Below are 20,781 nucleotides of genomic sequence, written 5' to 3' on the forward strand. Positions count from 1 at the left end.
CGAGGTGACAGGAGAGTCCCTGCCTGGGGGACGTGCACAGAGTGATGGGGGTCAGGAGCCTGCGGGGTGCACTCGAGGACCCAGGCGTCCCCTTGGACACGCCGTGTCCCCACTCACCGCCAGCCCGCCTCTCATCCCCCCACCCCTCCGCTGCCTCCGCCTCCAGGGCCTGTTCACCCCTTCCTGCCTCCACTCAGCCCCCCCAGGGCTCACGGTGCACACATGGATGCTGCTACGTGACTTGGGCCCGTTAGACACCCGCCCAGATCTCAGTCTCCTCATCTGTATAATGGCATCACGATGAGACCTACTTTATATAAGGGCTCTCGTCAGCGTTAAGTGACGTCGCGTGTGGCGTACTTAGAGCAACGAGCAGCACACAGCAGGAACTGTGTTGATTAGCCGTGCACACAACTACCGTGTACTTTATTCCAGTAATTTCCAGTTAGCCCTTGTCTCCCCAAAGTAGACGAAACCTTTCAGGGCTGCGTCTCTCCTGTTGTTTGTCTAGCAACACACGAGAGCGTGCCCGGCCTGGCCACCTGCTCTGAGTGGAGGCCGCGGGGCCCGCTGGGGCGCACGGGCCGTGTCACCCTCTGCAGATGAAAGCCTCCTGTGTGAAGACAGAGGCCCCAGTGGCGTGGGCACCAGGCACCAGGCAGGCGACGGAGCGAGCGTCCCCCGTGTGCCTGTTGCCTGTTGGTGTCCCGTCTTCGTTCAACCGGGAGGGGGCGGGGGGCGGCCCCCGATGCTGCCCATGTTTCGGATGAGGGAGCCGAGGTCGGGACGGGGAAGCCGCCTGAGCAGGTGGCGGGGCCGGCAGCCGGCAGGGTTGTTCTCTGGCCCAGGTTCCGCCTCCTCCCTGCACCGCGTGGTGTCCGTTCGCGGCGGGAGGGCAGAAGCAGCCGGGCAGCTCCTGAGCAAAGCCCGCTGGTTTTCGCCGGACGGAGGAGGGGCTGGTGGGACGCAGGGGCCCGTCTCTGGGCGCAGGGCCTCCGGGCCTCTGCTTCGAGAGAGCTCGGCATCGGCTGGATTTCAGACTCACGGCAGAGATGGGTGAGCGGGTGTCCAAGCCGAGATGCGTGTCCGGAAAGTACAGGAGGAGCGGAGCCTGCCCTTCCTCTGCTCCTTTTCTCTCTTTCTTTTTCCCATTCTCTCTCTCTCTCTGTTTCTGATGTAAATCTGTCCCTGGATGTGCAGTTTCCAGAAAGGGATAAATCAGCGTGGCTTGTTCACCTGGGCCCTGAAGGAGCCCCGCGCCCTGCCTGCTGGACATGAGCTGGCCCGCCGCGGGCTGACCTCGGGAACCTCTCCCTTCCTCCGGAGCCGTGCACCCAGACCCCCCTCCTTCGCTGTTTCTAAGGAGCGGTTGGTGCTGGGGAAGGAGTTTGCTGAGGGCACCCGCTCTCAGCAGAACACAGCACCCTCCATCAGGGCTGCTCTGGCAACGGGTCGGTACTCCCGAGGGCAGCTGCATTGGAACCGGGCGCCCAGAATGACGAGCCTCACGTTGTTCCCCTTACCCCATAGATATCGTGCTCCCTGCATTGTTTTTGTGGTTTCCTCCACCAGTGACGCGTACCCTGATTGCGGAAAAAGCCACCTCTTTTAAAATATCTTTTTAAGTGTATCTATTTATTTTGGGGGGGGGGCACAGGGAGGAGAGAGAGAGAGCCACCTCTTTTCAAATAGCATCAAATGATTTGTATCTGTAGGAAACGACGATGTCAAACTTACCTTGCTGTTCAGTCCACAATGCAGGGAAGCCCCGTCCTTGTGATGTGTGCCGTGGATCGATATGGTCTCATATGCCAGTGATCTCCCAACAAAACTGAACAGTAAGAGAAAAAGCAAAATAGCACTGAAAGGGGATGAGAACGCACAAACGGAGGGAATTCAACTGTGTCCTCTGAAACGTGAACGTGAGGGCAGTTGTGTCCGTGAGCAGTGATCAGGCCTCGAAGGTTCAGCCGACCAGCTCGTGGTTTAGGAAGCTGTTCGCTCTCTCCGAGCCCCCCGTTTCAAAACCCCTTTCTGCGCCCACGTCCTAGAGTTTCGTCTGTCCCACGCCCTCGGGAATTCTCCAGCAAGTCCTTATCTCTGGAGAGCTGTAATGACAGATAAGAGCTGCTTTCCGGTTCTGGCTTCACGGATTGGACTCAGCATAGCGGTGTTGCTGCGTGGAGGGCGGTGCTTGGCGGTTTTCCACACCCTTGGGGACAGGATGTCAGGGAAGGAGGTGAAGCTTGGGGAGATTTTTGTCCAGAGGCATTCGGAAGGTGCGGTGATTGGAACCTCTTCAGATTCTGTTGCAGAATCCTTGAACCAGGGAGCAGGCTAGCAGCGACACTGGACTGTGCTTTAAAATCATTTCTTACGTACTGAGAACAGGATGGAATTATCTTTGCGTGGACTGGTGCAGGGGCTGGTGAGCAAGCTTGGCAGAGGTTGGTCTGGGAGAAAGCAGACCTGCGGGCGGAGGGAGACCTTTCCCCAGGCCTCTCAGCCGACTGAATCCACAGCGTATGGTCCTCGATGGTTGCATTACAAAATACTGTCCTCAACGCTGTGGAGAAGCCCTCTCGTGCGGGGCGTCGGATTATTACGGAGGATATTTACATGTAGCTCAAAATGTTAATGCCTAAATAGTTACATTCGGAAATATTACTGGAATACTACCATTTTCAGGCAAAAGTAGAAAACATTTTTTGACTCATTGCAGAAACACATGATAACAGTAAGCTGAGGAGGAAAGACAGTTAAGCTCCTTGAGAAATCTAAGAAAGGCAGGCCCCAAAGGCTTGAGGACGGGGCCACGCCGTGGGCCCCTTTTTATATCCCGGGGAGTCTTGCCAAAAGCAGAATCCTGTGTTCTGAAGCCTGGAAACCATGTACCTTTTCCCCAAATGGCGGGAGGGCGGTAACCCGGCGTGGTCGTCCGTAAGCAGTTCTGACGTCCTACGGAGAACGAGGTCCTTTCTGTCGCCTGGAGAGCAAAGCTTCCACCTGCAGATGACTCAGTTATTTCCCAGAATCAGGGCTGGAGGAAGAAGTGTGTCTCCTCCGGAGCTGGGGGCCGACGGGGCGCACTTGCGGCAGACCCAGTGGGCTTCCCCGAGGTTGGCGGTGCTCGAGACGTGCTTATCGTGACCACCCTTTGTCCCTTGCGGTAAACCTGCTGACTTCCGTCCGGCTTCCAGGGAACCAACGGTATCTGCAAGGTTGTGTGAACGCCTGTCCCGTGAGATCCTTTCCTACAGTGACCTGCTTGGACGTCTCCTACTATATTACCGTTATGGCCCAAGAGACAGGATAAATAGTCTCAAAATACCGTACGGTTTACATCTTTAGTTTAAGTGATGGTTTGTACGTCAATGTCACATTCAAGATTGTAAGACAAGCGATGGGTCTCGCGTCTGTGTCTGTGATTCCGCACTAGGTACGCAGCCCAGCATGTGACTCTGGCAGTCCTCGGTGAGTCCTGCACCGACTGTCCTCACCCCATCAGCAGGTAGACTCCAAATTTGTCCTGAGCACGGTTTTTTGTTTTATTCCTTTGGGGGAAGGCATCGTAATGGTGCGGGAGGAAGTCAGTGCTTGTGCTGTTTCAAGCTGCCAGGAAGAGAGCACAGGGCCGCCCATCTATCTCACGGATCTCTCGGTGTAACAGAGACATCACAAACGCTCCGGGAATTACTCGGTCAGCTCTGAGTTTTCCTGCATTCTTCTACAATCTAAGATGGCTCCTCAACTTTCTTTTCTATGGAACGAAATCTGGCCGAAACCAGGGTTTCAAGTATCTTCGGTTGCATAACTTTTATTACTTTAAAAATGTTTCCTTTTTAATTCTAATTCATTCTGCTGCCCCAACGTGGTGACGTATGTGAAGGGGATGATGACGTCTTTCAGGTGAAGAGACTGACGTGTTGTATATGAAAGAGTGCGTGTCTCAGGTACGTGGCCGACTAGTTAGCAACAGAAGTAGGAACTAATCTTTGGTTTACTAGCTTAGGGCTTGTGACGGCAGATGAGGTGGTCACCTCTGGGTACTAGGTGGCTTGTGCAGCCTAATGAGAAAGTGACAAGCACGGTGAACCATTGGAAGTGGAAGGAAGCATTGTGTGACAACTGTGGATGGGCACGTGGGAGCCAACGATAATTTCTTCCTTCTTTCCCCCCTTAGGTTCCATAAATGAAAAGTTACCCCAACGGGAAGGCACAGGAAAAACAGGTAACTATCTTAAAATGAATTTTCATGATGATAGTGTATTAAAGCTAATTCAGTCTCTGCCTTAAAATAGCTCCTCGAGTTAAAATTTAAATATGGACTAAACGATACGAGAGCTGACACGGTTCATTACATATTCACTCAACGCACTGTATTATTCCTGCCTTTGGACCTCCAGGGTCCTGTAGGTGCGGAGCACGTAACCCACATATGCCCCCGGGAGGACCCTTCCGACGTGGCTTGTGTCGGGGCCACCTGTCCATGCTGCTCGGTGCCACAGTCTCTGCCTGGGGAGAGGCTCAGGCATGGTGTTTGGGTTCCCCGTGTAATTCGGGAGTGTAATACTGAGGGCCACCGAGAAAGAGGTCTCAACTCTTCCTCATGAGAAAGAGGAGTGCTTCTCCCCATTGTGACAGTCGCCTCCCCTGGGACCGGTAGTGATGAGAGCCAGGTAGAGCAGCGAGCCATTTCCGTAGCAGCCAGGTTCGTCTTGCGCAAACTACAGCGCGCCCACCATGACCTTGCAGGAGCCCCACCTTCGCCCTTCCCACAGCCATCATCCTTTAGACCCGGTGACACTTTTTTTTCTCTTTATGTTACATCGACCTTTAAAGTCAGAAGTCATTTTCAAGACAAAATTGAAAAAAAGAAAAGGTTTCAGTACCAACCTTGTAGGCAACTCTTTTTTTCTGATGTAGGTTATAGTATAGGAACCGGTGATAAAGAAAGGGGCATGAAGCCGGATAGAGCTGAGTTTCAGTCAAGTACGTTGCCTTCATTGTGTCCTGAGACTACAGTGGGCACCGTGGCTGCCCTGGCGGGACAGTAGAGCTGGGCGCACCTCGGGTGCACGCTTGGGACAGGCACCGATTGGCACACGAGTGGTCTCGTGAAAGGGGAGGTGCTGGTGGCCACAGAGGGCGTGGGAGAGGGGACAGGCATAACGTAGAACAGAAGAACCTCGTAGTTGAGGGAAATAGGAGAGACGTGACGGGCGGGCATAGTCAGAACACTGGCTGGAGCGAGACTTTACGTCTGGAAAAGGGGATAAAGTCGCCTAGAATGTTAGATGAATGGCTTGGATTTGAGTCTCTAAGATCCTGAGGTGGGCATATCAGTATTTTGTAGAGAATAGGAAGGGGCAGTATTTATGATTGCGAAAATCAATCCGGTGCTCAGGGGAGGAGGGAAGGAAAGGAAGCGCTATTTCAGAAGGTGTTTCCTAAACCTGTTCCTTGCAACACATGTTGAATCCCCTGTAAAAGTGAAACAAAAATCCCTAGGGAATTGGTATGTGGGCACAGAAGTTCATGTAGGGCAGGAATACATTCCTTCTACTGAAGTCTCTTGATCTCTGGACATGCACACGACAAGAGAAAATACCTGAGATTAAGCAACAGAACTGGCTTATGGATAAAAACGAGACGTTACACACTCTAGTGGGAAAAATAAAAAGCACACAGCTGCCCACGGTTTTGTTTCATTTTCTCAAGGCCGAGTTCAGTAGGTGCCCACGTGTTTGTTATGTTGGGACAGAAGTCTACAAGGGACCAGAGCATGGCCAGTGATGTGAGCAGGGTCACGCTGACAGGAAGGGCCCCTGGCGTTGGTGGGGGGTGAGGGAAGGCCTACGGTGGTCACTGGGTCGCCGTGAGTGGGCCAGTCTGAGTTTTCAGGCTGCCAGTGATTTGGGGAATGGGCCGGTGGCCCCACAGAGGTGATGTGTCCAGGCCTCGGTGAAAATGTACAGCACTCATAACGTGTGTGGTTGCTGTAGATATGCTCCCCGTTTCATCGTAGTTTCTGGAAGGGATTACACGATCTTCAACGGTTCACAGTTGCTGTTCCAGTGTTAGAACTTGAGTTTCTCGAACAGGCGACATTACATTTTGTCAGCGTTCTGACAGAGAGCAAGCCTTTTTTCAAAAGATTGTTCAGTGTTGAAGTTTTGTAAAAAAGCCTTTTGGTTTGCCCCCAAAAAGAACTTATGAGAAACTTCATCTTTATTCCCCAGACATCTGGGAAAGTCATGAATCACAGATAAGCCTCGTGGCTGGCCCTTATCTCCCGCACTGTTTATTGTATTTTAATCCTCAAATTATTATATAACGAGGTCACATGAGCAAGCTCGAGCGAGAAACAGCCCCACAAAGTGCCTTGTGATTGCGTCCCTGACGGGGGCCCCGCTTACCGGGGGCAGACTTCCCATAGCTCATTCTCCATGCTATCCCGCCACGGCTCGGAACTCTCTAGAACCTGACGCCGTTCCAGGGAACCACAGTCTTTCTGCTAATTAAAGATTATCCACTGTAGCCTCAGCCTCTAGAGAAATGGCGTTAGAGCAGCTCCGTCACCCACACGCGTGTCCTGCTCTGTGATGTTGACTCTCGCTTCCCAGCTCCTGCAGGGGTGACAGAGGGGCTGGTAGTTCAGGGGTGCACAGGGCAGCAAGTCAGGGCCTGATCCTTAGATACCTGCCCTGGCAAAACGGGGTGGGGGGGCGGGGCAGAGCAGCGATATTGGGCTCCCCCAGCCACCCCAGTCCACCCCCCAACTCTCTTCTGTCTCCGGTCACCCCAACCCACCGATTTTGTTGACGTGAGCCCCCATTCCCACTGCCGTGGCCCCTTGCCTAGGTCATTTGTCTCTCCCTCACGGGCCCTGAGCCACTCTGGCTCCGAGGGACGGGAATCCCAGCACTTCCCCCCCGGGGCCCGGTTTGCAGCCTGCACCAGCCGTCAGGTGGCTGCTCGCCCAGGCGCCCTGTGCCGTCTCGGTCGGGCTCCTGCCGGGCCCCGCGTCCCTGTGCGCCCCGGGGGCGGGGGGGAGGGTGGTGGTTTGGCTGGTGTGTGGGGTGCATGCGAGCCCTCAGCTTCCATCCCGTATACACACTTACTGAACTTACTCTCATAATTGTAGTCTCCTTGCAAATCTTTTCCGTTCTGAATTCAGATGATGCCTCGGCCCCAGCGCTGGAGACTCAGCCTCAAGGAGACGAAGAAGGTGAGCCCGGCCTAAAACAGGGTCCTGCTGGGGGAGGTGAGCCCAGCCTGAAACAGGGTCCTATAGGGGAGGACCGTGGACGCGCTGGGGCAGCCACAGACGGGCCTGGGACGTGCAGGCTGGTTACCTGCCGGGAGTCCTCTCAGAGTGGACTGGATTTGGCCGCTTCCAAGTTTATGACACCTGCTGTCTTTCCCGGTGGCTTCGGGGCACGGCTTGTGGATGTGGCCGTGGCATACATACAGCACGATGCAAAAGTCTCTCTTTTTTCCCCCCCAAATCAAAATCGAGGAGTTGAAATTTTATAATTTGGATAATATAAAATATATTTCAGAAGCATACGATAGCACATGCCTTGTTCCCTGCTTGGACTTCGTGTCTTTCGCATCTCGTGCTGGCCACAACGCGGCAGGGGAGGCAAGCTGTGTAAGGTCACGCGCGTGAGGATGTTTCTAAGGTGTTTTGAATTTTGTAGTCACGACGAAGACGGATTTTCCCATTCTTAGCCTTTAACAGATCGTCTGAGGGACTTGCCAAAGTGGCACAAATTGTCAGGCCAAAAGGAGTGAGGGTGCGCAGGTAACAGTGACAGCGGTAACGATGTCTTCATGGCACGGGCTACACGGTGTCATTAGCCCGCCGAGTCCTCAGATGCCGTTTCGCAGACGAGAACTCGTCTGAGGTTCCAGGCTGATAGTGGCCAAGGGCGGCCGGGACCGAGGCAGCCTCTCCCGTGTGTTCTCGGGCCCGCGGTGTGACTGGCCCGCACGGCGAATACTCAGTGGCTTGTGACCCAGTACTGCTGAAAACGATGTGTTCCTGAATTGTTTTACGCAGAGTTGCATTTTGCATAGCGTGGTTTGGGATGAATCTTTCCTGAGCGAAACCTCGTGTGTTACCGTGAATCTTTACGGCACGAGGACATGTTTCCGTACATCAGGGCTTTTCCCTGAACCCCACTCCTCTCAAGTGGAGCCACTCTGGATCCATAGAAATTTTACTTATACTTTTGGAAGAAGAAAGAAAAAAAAAAACATATACTAACATTTTATAAATGTATATTATTCTTTCCTTTTGTCTCAAATATGTGATCAGTTTAACAGTATCTTTAAAAGTGTGGAATATGTATTTATTTAGCCCACTGACTTTGCAGCTTTTAGGCTCCCTACTGAGGTCTTTAACTGAGAGACTGTTTTCATGATGATTAAAAATAATCGTCATTTTGTTTTGTTTTATTAGATATCGCGTCCCGTTACCCCACGCTTTGGACGGAGCAAGTTAAAAGTCGGCAGAACAAAACCAATAAGAATTCAGGTAAAAAGGGGCCCGACGTTGCTTTGTGAGGAGGGATTTAATAGGCGTAGGAAGTGGTTTCTCTTTCTGGAAGTTCAGTGTGTAGAGTCCATCTTTTCCCTCAGTTTCCAGTGAGTCATGCAAATAATTCTTGTGACCTGACCGCCAAAATGTAGTTCAGATTTTGGTGGTTTTATTAAATTTCCTAAGTTCTTTAAACGGTTTCTCTGAATATGCCAAACAAACTATAGCTTCTGGTATAAATATAGCAATAATTGATAACAAGTATTTGTTTTTGACCAAATTTCAGAGATGACCAAACCCTTGGCTAATTTAGTTCCAAATCCTGAAAGCTGTGTGGATTGCATTTGCTACAAAGGAGTGTTTGACCGACTTTTACGTGTTAAAGCCGACTGTTCTGACATTTGTGGGGAGGAGGTGGGTTGCCTGGCATCTGGTTAGTGGCGTTTACAGGTTTCGTGAAATCAGATTCTGTCTGTAATCTTCGTTCGTGCTTAGTTGGTCGCGTGTGTGCTTCCTCGGGCCTTTTCAGATGTTGCTGTTTTTTAAAAAAAATACTTACTGAAAGAAAGTGTCCTTCTGGGTTTAAAGTATTCATCTGCTGAGGGTCCACAGACTCAGTAATAACGCGAATATTCTGTGATCAGCCTCCAGTGAAAAAATCGTAAGCGTTCGCAAAGGCAGCCTGAGATCACAGCTCTGTGGCCTGTGCTTGGAAGTGTTTTTTTTTCCGAGTGCGTTTTAATGTCCATTTCCGAAAAAACCAAAACAAACCCCTCAGATTTATTTAAGTTCAGGATACTAAGAGTACTTTGATTCTCTCCCGTGACCTGCGTCCTTACACACTCCTTCTGGAAGGACTCTTGAGGGGAGGCCCTGAGTCTCGGTACGTTCCCACCACCTGGAGGCCCCAAGACACGCTCTCTGTGACAGGAACGGTCACCGATTTACAGCCTGAGAGGCAACAAGCAGGATGAGCCGTGAAGGCTCCAGAGGAGGGTTTGGGATGGAGTCGTTCTGATGTGTTCTTGTGTGGCTTCTGTCCCTGATGTTCCCATCGCTGTCCCCAGCCCCACGAGTTACTGCCTGGGACGGGGCCCTCATCCCTCCTGGCTGCGGCTTCCCTGGGGCTGAGGTGAGAAAGGGAAGAATCCAAAGGGTTGACCATCAGATACGTGTGCACAAATGGCAGGGAAATCGAAAACATGTTTATCCAATTTGAAAATTATTGCCTCAGAAATGATTGGGAAACGTTTTACCTTGTGTATAAAGATGCGTACTTCTCTTAGGAACTTCCGAGATGGGGAGTTAGTTGTGTTCAATCTTGTCACTGTATTTCCAGAAGTTAGCTCGTTCAATCTTGTCACTGTATTTCCAGAAGTTAGCTCATTAGATTTTCTTCGGAAGCACACGATGAGTGCGTGGGAAATGGACCAAACATGGCATGTTTCGGGTTGACTGCCGGATCTTGGAAGCTTCCCATGCAAGGGCGGTGTGGCTGTGCCCACGCTTTCCCTGAGGAACACGTATCAAATTATTCTGAACGATGTCGCTGGACATGTGCATTTTTCTATAAAAGCAGTCTGAATTGTCAGAGGCTTCAGGTTTTGACAGTAAGTACATAAGCTCATGGGAGAACCACATTTTTGTGTCTTGCTCATCACGGGCTGTTACCAGATTTTCAGGCCTTAACTGACCCGTCGATTATAATTAACCAACAGTAACCATGCAGGCTTCCACCGTTTCGTGGGACTGAAAATGATGTTTCAGGAAATGCCAGTTTACATAAGTTACCCCATGCTATAATTTGATTTAAATCAGCCTAAATGGGCAGGACACAAAAAGACGACGTTCAGTTGATTTATGGACGTGGGGCATGAAATTACTGGATTCTGTTTGTTTTATGTCAGTTGTCTGGATGCATGTTCTTTCTGAGGGTCTGAAGAAAGATCAAATCGGTATTTCGCAGTATTAAAAATAGTATTTAATTACGTGTAACAAGGAAACCGCAGACAGCCGTGGGGTTTGCAGACAGCCGCTGCTGTTGAGATCTCGAATGTAAGACGAGCTTCACTTGCATTTAGCTTTCATTTAAAATTTTTTTTTAATGTTTGTTTCATTTATTTATTTATTCTTGAGAGAGAGAGAGAGAGAGAGAGAGAGAGAGAGAGAGAGAGGCAGAGTGTGATCAGGGGAGGGGCCGAGAGAGAGGGAGACACAGAATCCGAAGCAGGCTCCAGGCTCCGAGCACAGAGCCCGACGCAGGGCTTGAACTTGTGAACTGCGAGATCATGACCTGACCTGAAGTTGGTTGCTTAACTGACTGAGCCACCCAGATGCCCTTTACATACAATTCTTTTAATGGAAAGGCACAACTTTTTTTTTTTTAATGTTTTTGAGACAGAAATTTTTTGAGACAGAAAGAGACAGAGCGTGAGCAGGGGAGGGGCAGAGAGAGAGGGAGACATAGAATTCAAAGCAGCTCCAGGCTCCCAGCTGTCAGCACAGAGTCTGACAGGGCTCGAGCAGGGCTCGAACCCATGAACCGCGAGATCGTGACCTGAGCCAAAGTCAGACGCTTTACCGACTGAGCCACCCAGGCGCCCCTAGCTTTTATTTTTAGCAGATACTTTCACTAATGACCTTCTCCGATAGAAGTAGGCACATTTATCTAACAAAGCACAAGTGGTGATTTGTGTGTTATTCCCAGATTTTTAGAAAATTAGCTGTTTGTCTTTAACTCTTGTGTCATTTCCTGTAAGAGGCCAGACTGGGCACGGATTTCTCTTTTGCTCGGGTGTTTCTTTATTAGTTAAAATTCCCTCTATTTTTTGCTTCATGAGTTTGTGCTGAGGTAACATAATATTACTCGTGCTGTTGGGTACGTAGAATACGATCGCCGTGCTAATGTGTGTGTTCCCTGTGCTGTGGTCAGTACACTTTGGGGCATTCGGTGGTAGGAGTCATTAGAAGGGACCATTCCTGCAAAGGAAAATACAGCACCCTAGTCTGAAAATGTACATGTGCTGGGTACTCCATGAGTATTTATTAAATCCGTAAAGAGTTTTGCCCTCGTATGTTCATTGGTATTCTGATGGTATCATTACTTATTTTCCTAAAACAAACTACAGGAAGCAAACAACAACAAGAAAAAAACCAAATAGATAAATAACCAGAAAACAATTAATTTAGGTACAGTTTGACTGCTGAAGTTTTATTAATTGAAATGCAATATAAATACAAATGACACGGTCTCCTGGTGGTTCATCCAGCAGGAGGAGCATCACTCTTGTTATGTGAGTCATTACACATTAGTGAGTAAAATCTGAAACTGTGTTTTCGTTAAGAAAGCATTACTCAGGGGGCGCCTGGGTGGCTCAGTCAGTTGAGCGTCCGACTTCAGGTCAGGTCATGATCTCGCAGTCTGTGAGTTCAAGCCCCGTGTTGGGCTCTGTGCTGACAGCTCAGAGCCTGGAGCCTGTTTCAGATTCTGTGTCTCCCTCTCTCTCTCTGCCCCTCCCCTGCTCACGCTCTGTCTCTGTCTCTCAAAAATATATAAATGTAAAAAACATAAAAATAAAAAAGCATTACTCAGTTTCCCTCTCAATATAAAATTGAGCGTCAACTACTTTCTCGAATCATTTTGCTTACTGTTTTATTTCTATCTAGTAAGATCTCAAAGTCGGTCACCAAATTTTACCAGATAAGAGGTTTTGTAACTTACTGTCTTTGAATTATATAAAATTAATTTGTAGAATGTGAAAGAAGTAGGAGATGGTTTCTGAACACGAAATTTCTCTAAGAATGCTTTCGTTTCACAAAACAGGAAGTCAGTATTCTTTGAGCTGTGGGCCTCTAGTTAGCACAGAGAAGTTCAGGGAACAGAGGGTAAAACGGATAGATTTAGATGAGGAGGACCGTTCGGTTTTATGGCTGGAAGGGACCCTAAGTGTCGTGTAGCCCAGCCCCCTCATTTTATAAATTAAAGGAAAAGGGAAAATGAAATACTGAATCTCAGGGAAATGAAGAAACCCGTTCATCGCAGCTCAGGGGGGTGACTTAGTGCCATTTCTGTGATTTCTTCAACTCAATGAGTAAGTTTCACGAAGAAGCCACGTTTTCGGAAATGCTTTGCGTATTAGCTAGGAGTTTCTTTTTAAGTTCACTTACTGATTTTGAGAGGAGGAGCAAGCAGGGGAGGGGCAGAGAGAGAAGGAGAGAGAGAATCCCAAGCAGGCTCCACGCTGTCAGCACAGAGCCCGACTTGGGGCTCGGATCCGTGAACCGTGAGATCGCGACCTGAGCCGAAATCAAGAGTCAGACGCTTAACTGACCGAGCCACCTGGGTGCCCCATAATGGATGAGTGTTACTGGGATTATGGAATCTTAAAACTAAAAACAAAGCCACAGAGGCCACCTCACTCACCCCATTTAAGTGAACAGTGGAAGAAACGGACATCAGGAGGGACCAAGTAGTTCGCTCAAGGGCAGCACAGGTGTATATGAATGTTTGTCAGATGTTCTGTTCGGTAAGAAGCCAAGTTGCATGGACATAACCGTCCTCACTCGGAATGTTCTAACAATCCGTGAGCCTCGTTGAGAGGGTGAGCCCCACAGGGTTGGGGTGGCCCCGGTGGATACTGACCCTGGACCGGGCCGTGAGGGTGTGTGCTGTTGTTGGTCAGTCCTGGTCCTCACCGCGCCTCTGCTCCGGGTCCCCCTCAGTCCGCGTTCCTCTGGGAACACGCGGTGCTGCCCGCCCTGGGTGCTACCACCACCCCCCACTCACCCGCTCCGGGACGCTCGCGTGTCCCGTGCCCCGGCCGAGGGTCGCCCTCGCTGCGCCAGCCCTCCTCGCGGCCCCCATAACTGACACCTTACGGCTCCTGTACCTGGTGGGGCACAGGCTGGGCTCCTCATAACTTTTGACCACAGTTTGGTACTTTCTCGGTTTATGAGCAGATGCATGGACCTACTCATTCCCGAAAGGGCATCGTGGCACGGCAGCCGAGGTGACGCGGCCTAGACATGGCCAGCAGCCTCGTACTCTGGCTCCCGTAATAGCGTGTGCACATGCAGGGCGTCCCCCAAACACAGACGTGGTCTGGGGTGGGGGTGACTCTGGCCCACCTTTGAACTTGCAGAGACTTTCTGACTTTCACGTCGATGTTAATTTCGCGTGTTTCCCTCAGGTCTTTTTCTGGAAGTATTTTTACCAAAGTAAGTAAGAATTCCGTGCTGTGAAGAAATGGCCTGCCGTCAGAGGTTTCTCCTTATCTCTTTATTAGCTCAGGAGACGACCGGTTAAGTTAACAATCAGTAACCATGACTGTCTGCTCGATGTCGTGTTAGGCTCCATGACATCTGAGTGACCTCCTTTTTTTGTTTAAGGTTTATTTATTTTGAGAGAGAGAGAGAGAGAGAGAGAGAGAGAGAGGGAGTAGGGGAGGGGCAGAGAGAGGGAGAGAGAGGATCCCAAGCAGGCTCCAGCTGTCAGCACAGAGAACGACGTGGGGCTCGATCCCAGAACCATGACCTGGGCCGAAATCAAGAGTCAGACACTCAACTGACTGCACCATCCAGGCGCCCCAGAACGATCCGCTTTTGACACGCAAGTGGAGTCACCGTGCCCACGAGAGGGCTCTGCTGGGAAGCGTGATGAACGGGAAGTTTGGGGACAGCGAGCAATTATCTGCTGACCGCCTCCCGAGGCTTCTTCCCCCCCGTGAGCGGTAACGACAGTGGCAGGGGAGCCTGGTCCCTGCACGCGGCTGCCTGCGAAGTCCCTCACGTCCACTCGGTCCTCGCAACAGGCCGGTGGGGCCGGGCGTGTCCTGCGTCCATGTCACAGGCTCAGATGACGCATCCCAGGCTCTCGACGGCGGGCACCGAAAAGACACCTGACCGACCCCAGTCATGCTCCTCACGCCCGCCGGGCTTCTCACGGAGTGAAGACAGCCGTCTGCCCCCGTAGGTGCCCGTGGGGGCAAGTCGCCGAGGCTCCTGCGGACGTGCAAATGTCACACACAAAGCCGTGGGCACATGCACCCGCACGGACACGTACACCGTCTTGCAGCTCTGTCCCCTTGCTGCTCCCATGTCCTCCAGGAGACTCTTGCCCCTGACCCCTTGTCCCCAGACGGCCCAGAGCAGCCCTGCTACGTCTTCCCTACGCGTCTGCTTCACGTGATGGGTCGTCCCCTAGACCCCGTTCCTCGTGTGCAGAGACCCCTGCGTCCGCCAGCCCCTGACCGCTCGCTCTCCGTACCCGCTCCTCCTCTCCAGGATGCGCGTCCGTCTTCAGAGGTACGTGTGTTTCTTGGCGTGTCTCTCCCTGCTCGGAGTGAGGTCTCGTCGAGGGTAGAGCTAAAACCTTGTTCAGCCCCGGGGCGAACCCAGCGTCTCCAGACCCATCTGGGGTCCCCTGGTGGCCCCGACGTGTCAGCCCCCGTGCGTGCGGAATACGACGAGGACAGCGCTGGCCTTCACAGACCAGCCGTGGGCCGGAGCCGTGAGCGTGCGTGGGGCTGCGCGTGGGGGCCGGGGGCCCGTGGACTCCTCGTGTGAAAGGGGTCGTAGGGGCTTCTCTGGGTGCAGCGGGTCCTGACGAGGCTCCCCAGACCCTCAGGCCCCAGCTCTCCGCTTTCGGAAGGTGCAGGGCCGGCTTCTCAGGCTTCACTGGGGGCCTGACGACGCCTGGGGCCGGGCCCGGGTTTGCCTCGCATCGCGCATGACTCCCAGCGCCCCCACGTGGCCGCACCCCCCAGCCCCCCAGCCCCCGGGGCAGGGCAGCGTCTGCAGAGAACGCAGGTGAGCCCGTCCGGCCGGGGTCGCTTCTGGCGGGGCAGAGTCCTGGACGGCCCGTGTCCCCCGCGGTCTGCAGGAGCCGGGTAGTGCTGTGGCCCCGGTGGCGGCCTCTCCGCATGCCCGCGTGTTTCTGAGGAGGTGCCTTGTAGATGCACATTTAAATCGGCCGACCTTGAGGGAAGCGGGTTCCCCCTGGAAGTTCGGTCGGCTCGTCCCAGCAGGATGGGGGAGCCCGGGTGCCAGGTGCGGGCCTGGGCGTGGGCGGTGGCAGGTGAGCTGTGCACGGCCGGGCAGGTGACCCGTCTGCCCTCTGGGTCGGGGAAGACCAGGGAACCCGGCCACCGCCTCGTCGGGGCCTCGTGTTTCGGTCAAGTCCTTCTCCCCCGTGGACCCCGATGACGTCTCCCCAGTGTGACATGCCACACCCAGTGGGGCCGAGTGGGGCTCGGGCCGCGGTGGGTCACGCTCGGGGCCTCTGCCGGAGGGTGTGGGTCCGGCATCAGGGGCACGCCCGCTGCCCTGCTCTGGGGCAAGGTGAGGGCTCAATACCTTTCTCTGTGTTGAGGCCACAAGCTGACCCAGGGTGCCGTCCCCGCCGGGCCTGTCTGTGTGGCCCGGGCAGCAGTCCTGGGGGCAGCGGGCAGCCTCCCCCAGTGGCCCAGCCGGAGGGTCGTCTCCCATCCCAAGCTGCCGGCGCTCTGTGTCGTCCTCTCTGCCCATGGCCCTTCCGACAGCCAAGGTCGGGCCGCAGCGCTGGCCCTTAGGAGACCCCAGGGCAGAGCCCCACCGGGGCCACGCGGCCCACCCTGGAGGCCTCGGGTCCCACCGACCTTTCCACGGTCGGGATTTTCCAGTCGTGTGTGTGAGCTGAGGGCACACGGGGCCTGTTTTGTCGTCTCTGACATCCCCTCCCACTTGGGAGAAAAATGTTCCTTCCTCCCCGAACTCTCCCAGACAGCTCTGTTGTATATCCAGGAGACGTCCCCGATGCCAGGATGTGCCTTGGTTTTATGGGACCCCCGCAGTGGAAACATTCTTCTGCTTTCTTCAGAGCTGATAATTTTTGTTTTATTGCACATATTAAAATTAGTGCCAAAAGATAATTATCTTTTGATTCTGCTTTAAATCATGGTAAATTGCATTCCCTCCCGGGGAAAAGTAATAGCCATTATTTTTTCTTTCTTCATCCCTAAGCTTTAAAGTATTAGTTTTACTTTTTTTTTTTTTATTTAAAAAAATTTTTTTTTAAGGTTTTATTTATTTTTGAGACAGAGAGAGACAGAGCATGAACGGGGGAGGGGCAGAGAGAGAGGGAGACACAGAACTGGAAGCAGGCTCCAGGCTCTGAGCCATCAGCCCAGAGCCTGACGCGGGGCTCGAACTCACAGACCGCGAGATCGTGACCTGAGCTGAAGTCGGACGCTTAACCAACTGAGCCACCCAGACGCCCCATTTTTTATTCCAGTTTTCAAACATCAAGATACCAAGGAGATTCTTAAGTGATAAAGTCGCAGTCATTTGAAGAGATCGACGTGTTAAACCAAATCCAATAACTTCTTTTAAACGTGGACTGTGAGATTGTATTATTTAAAAAATAGTAATTAATCTACCTAAGAGTGTGCATACGTGGATTTGTTCAGTTTTCCTCATTGTAAAGGGGAGTTTTCATTTCAGTCACGTTCAGTTCTTCGATTTCTGTGTCCAAGGTGGGGTTGAATAATCGGGATGCAGCGTTTCAGTGTAAGCACAGAACACGGTAACGGAAGCAAGCACATTACGTCCCAGCCGGTTGCAAACACACACCAGCCGGGTGTACATCCAGACTTGGGGCCCTCGGCATGTGAAGACGTGCATCTAATTCGCCGTTGAATTGATGAGGTCTCATATTAAATAGGACCGTAGCTACGATTTGTAGAAAGCTCGTTACGCGTCAGGCAGAGTGCTATGTATTTCAGTGGATAATATAGTCTGATTCTTAACTCACAGGGAAGTATATTTTCAAAATCTCTAAGTGGCAGAGTCTTAGATTCAGCCAAGATTTTCAGCTCCAGACTTCCTACCACTGCTTTGCAGATCAGATGGGTGTGGCCTGTTCCACGGCCGGCGGGTGCACCGTGAGATGTGTCTGGCCCGATTCTCTGGACGGTGGACCAAGAGGCCCGGCCACTGTGCCTCTGCTGTGGGCTCTGAACGGGTGCTGGCATTTTGCGCCTCTCTGGGCCTGGACCCCAGGGTCTGGCCGCAGAAGTGACGTGATGGGAAGGAGCACTGGCCTAAGTGTGGGTCAGGCCACAGGCTTGAGGACAGGGCAAGTGGCAGCCTCCCCATTCTGGAACCCGAAAGCAAAGTCATGCCCCCCCCCCCCCACCGTTTCCGTGGGAAGGGATGCACTGGACCAGGGGAGGTGACCAGAGAGAGAGGCACCGTGTGCCGTGAAGGTGCTTTGGGACGCCGTGCGCCCATGCGGTGTGTGTGGGGACACGGCCAACGGGGCAGTTTCGGGTGTGACCGTCCCTTCCCCGAGGGGCCAAGAGTTAGCCGCGGCCTTCTTCCAGCAGGATCTCAACTGCTGCTGAGGACCTCCGCGGCCTCTGTGTCACTGGGGCCCGTTTGGGGTTCGCTCTGCAGGACCCTCACCAGCTCGTCTTCCTTCCTGCGTGTCACCTTCAAAGTGGCAGTGCTGCGACTGCCTGGCATGAGTGAGGCCACGGGTGTGAAAGCCCCGCGGCCCGTTGGGGCCGTCCGTGTCCTCCACTCAGCAGGACGGGCTTCGTGTCAATTGTTGGGGTCGAAGGTCAGTCTTAGACTTTGCAAATAACAAGAGGACAGTCCTCGAGCATCCCGAGCGTGTGTGTGCGTGTTCGTTCCGTGTGGAGTTCTAGAGACCCATGCTGAGAGTTCAGGTGCTGGAAACTGTAAGGAGGGGACCAGTGACAAGTGACGGGTGCCCCAGGAAAGGATTGCTGGTTGCAGCGAATGCCCATGTGGTTTGCAGCCTGACTTTGAATGAGGTGTCTCTCCTTGCTTTTCACACTTAGGAATAGAAACCTGACAGAACAGACCCCGCTGTGGTTGTTTCCGTGGTCTTCCCGTCAGTTACATTAAAGACTAAATCAGAATCGATTCGGCTCGTGAACTACGGTCTTGGAGATGACCCACGGTTGACGGAGGTTAGACTTCCTGCCTTCACCCCCAGGGAGAGCAGTGCGTCTTGTGCTGCCCGCGGCTCTCGCTCACTCGCTGTGGGCAGTAGTGTTGGGGGAGCGGTATAGGGTCTTGCCAGCCCAGACTGTTCCCACTGGCACAGCTTCCCTCCAAACGGGCCAGAGTCCGTAACACTGAGGAAATACCCCCACAAACGCTGGATTGATGCGTGACTTTTGGCCCTGGCCAGTGACTTGTGGCAAGGTTAAAAAACCTCAGTCCATTTGCAAAAGCATTTGGGTCCCTCCCCAAGAATGATGCGACGTGTGCATATGTATGTGAACAAGCTTCTGTATACAAGCCAACGTGTTAAGTGTTTACTTTTGTCTGAAAAACACTTTTGTGCTTTCCACGGATGCAACCTTTTTCCTTACCTTTGCTCCTCTTTATATCGGTTATCTTTCTTCTTTAATATGTCTGCGTCCTACATTTGTGTCCCAGATAAATCCTGGTCTGGAAGTATTTCCCCGTGTTTTGTGCCTGGAAATCCCACTGGTGGCTAACGCCAGAATACATCAGACAATTGTATCTTGGATGAAAAAGCAGACCAGGAAGTCATTTAAAAAGACGTCGTTTAAGTTCTATGTTAAATAACTATTTGCATCAAAACACAGGATATTTAAGTCCTGTTAAGGTTCCGTGTGCCAACCAGTAAGGCTTCAAGGTCATACGAGTTTCTTCTCGAGGTACTCCGGTAACTGAAGACGTAAAGTGTGTGTCATTTGGGACCTGCCTGACTCGCCCCGGACAACAGCCTTAGCTCTGAGCAGAGGAATTATTTCCGGGCCGTCCTCACTTGAGGCCTCTGAGAGGATCTTGTTTTCCCTTTTTACACGTGAGGAAAGTCCCAGAGTTCACCGAAACGGCAGATGCAGGCGACCGGCCTGACGCTTCCGTTTACTTGGCCCTGTGCCGCCAGTGACACCCCTGGATTTACCAGGCGGGGTGTTGGCAGTAACGCCCCTGCTCGTCAGAAGTCTGCCTTTTGCTCCGGTGACCAGCCCCGGTGAGCGCTGGTTTTCTGGGCGGTTTCGCCGGGACCCTGGTACCTTTTGTCCTCTAGGCCTCGTTTCCGTGAGGCTGGTTTCGGGAGAGGAGGAGAGTACAGAGGCGGCTAGTGCTCCCTGCTGAAGCCCCAGCCTGGGCCGCGGCCGCCACCTTCCCTGGGGTCCTACCACAGGGACCTTAGTCCCAGGGCCCCCTGCCCGAGAAGGAGTTGGGCCTGTAGTCTCGCGGCCCGCCGCGACTCTCCACCGAGCTTTGCCGTGGCAGGTGCTCGCGGAGCCCGGGATGTAGTCTTTGGGAGAAAAGGAAATACGATTATAACTTCACCACATGGATTAGGTCCTGGTCATGGATTAGGTGGTGCTGATCGTTTCTCAGCGTTCACGTGGTCATACACACAGACACACAGATGTGTATATATATATACATATACATATGTATATACACATGGCTGTGAGGGGATATGCGCGAGGCTGTATTCATATCATACACGTGCGTAGTCGTTCGCTTCCGCTAAAAATTTCTGTGCACTCGTGCCCCATCTCCCCGGCCCAGGGCGTACTCCTCGGCGAGGCCAGCGTGCTGCTCACCCTCCTTCTTCATCGGTCCTCTGTCCTCCTGGGGCAGTGCCTGTGTGTGTCCTGCGTCATCCGACCTAGAATCCTTAGCACACGTGTGTCTCGTTTGTCCTTCCCGGAGTGGAATACTGGTCTCGGGTGTGAGGTTTCCACAGCTGCGTTCGGAGCAGCTTCTCGGGTGATTTTTCTTTCGAGGGCTTGAGCATTTTTCATTAAGTGTTTGATTTCAATGAGCGTATAGTCAACATACGGCGTTGTGTTAGTTTCAGGTGCGCAGTATAGCGATTCACCAATTCCATACGCCTCTCAGTGCTCATCAAGGTAAGTTTGCTCTCTTGTAAAATGTTTATTTTTGAGGGAGAGAGAGACAGTGAGCAAGCAGGGGAGGGGCAGAGAGAGAGGGAGACACAGAATCCGACGCAGGCTGCAGGCTCCGAGCTGTCAGCACAGAGCCCAAAATGGGGCTCGAACTCGTGAACCATGAGATCATGACGTGAGCCGAAGTCGGACGCTTAATCGACTGAGCCACCCGGGCGTCCCATTACCATCTTTTAAAACACCAACCTCAGCAGTGAATTTGAGAGAATTTTCGATGCTTTTACACTTCCATTTGGATTGGGATGCCAGAAATTGATACTTTGG

The 20,781-nt window shown here is 52.5% G+C and overlaps 1 protein-coding gene across 4 annotated transcripts in view; it reads left to right on the forward strand.

Moving 5' to 3' along the window:
• SMOC2 (SPARC related modular calcium binding 2) overlaps nt 1–20,781 on the forward strand; it is a 167,108-nt gene that overhangs the window by 67,576 nt on the left and 78,751 nt on the right. For 2 of the 4 annotated variants that reach the window (XM_042987545.1, XM_042987546.1), the window contains exons 5-7: nt 4,184–4,231; nt 7,148–7,231; nt 8,471–8,545. In XM_042987545.1, coding sequence (XP_042843479.1) covers nt 4,184–4,231; nt 7,148–7,231; nt 8,471–8,545 — 207 coding nt within the window. The remainder of the gene's footprint in view (nt 1–4,183; nt 4,232–7,147; nt 7,232–8,470; nt 8,546–20,781) is intronic. The other 2 variants (XM_042987547.1, XM_042987549.1) reach the window with 1 other exon arrangement.

This window comes from Panthera tigris, chromosome B2 (genome assembly GCF_018350195.1).
Source record: "Panthera tigris isolate Pti1 chromosome B2, P.tigris_Pti1_mat1.1, whole genome shotgun sequence".
In the NCBI taxonomy this organism is placed as follows: Eukaryota; Metazoa; Chordata; class Mammalia; order Carnivora; family Felidae; genus Panthera; species Panthera tigris.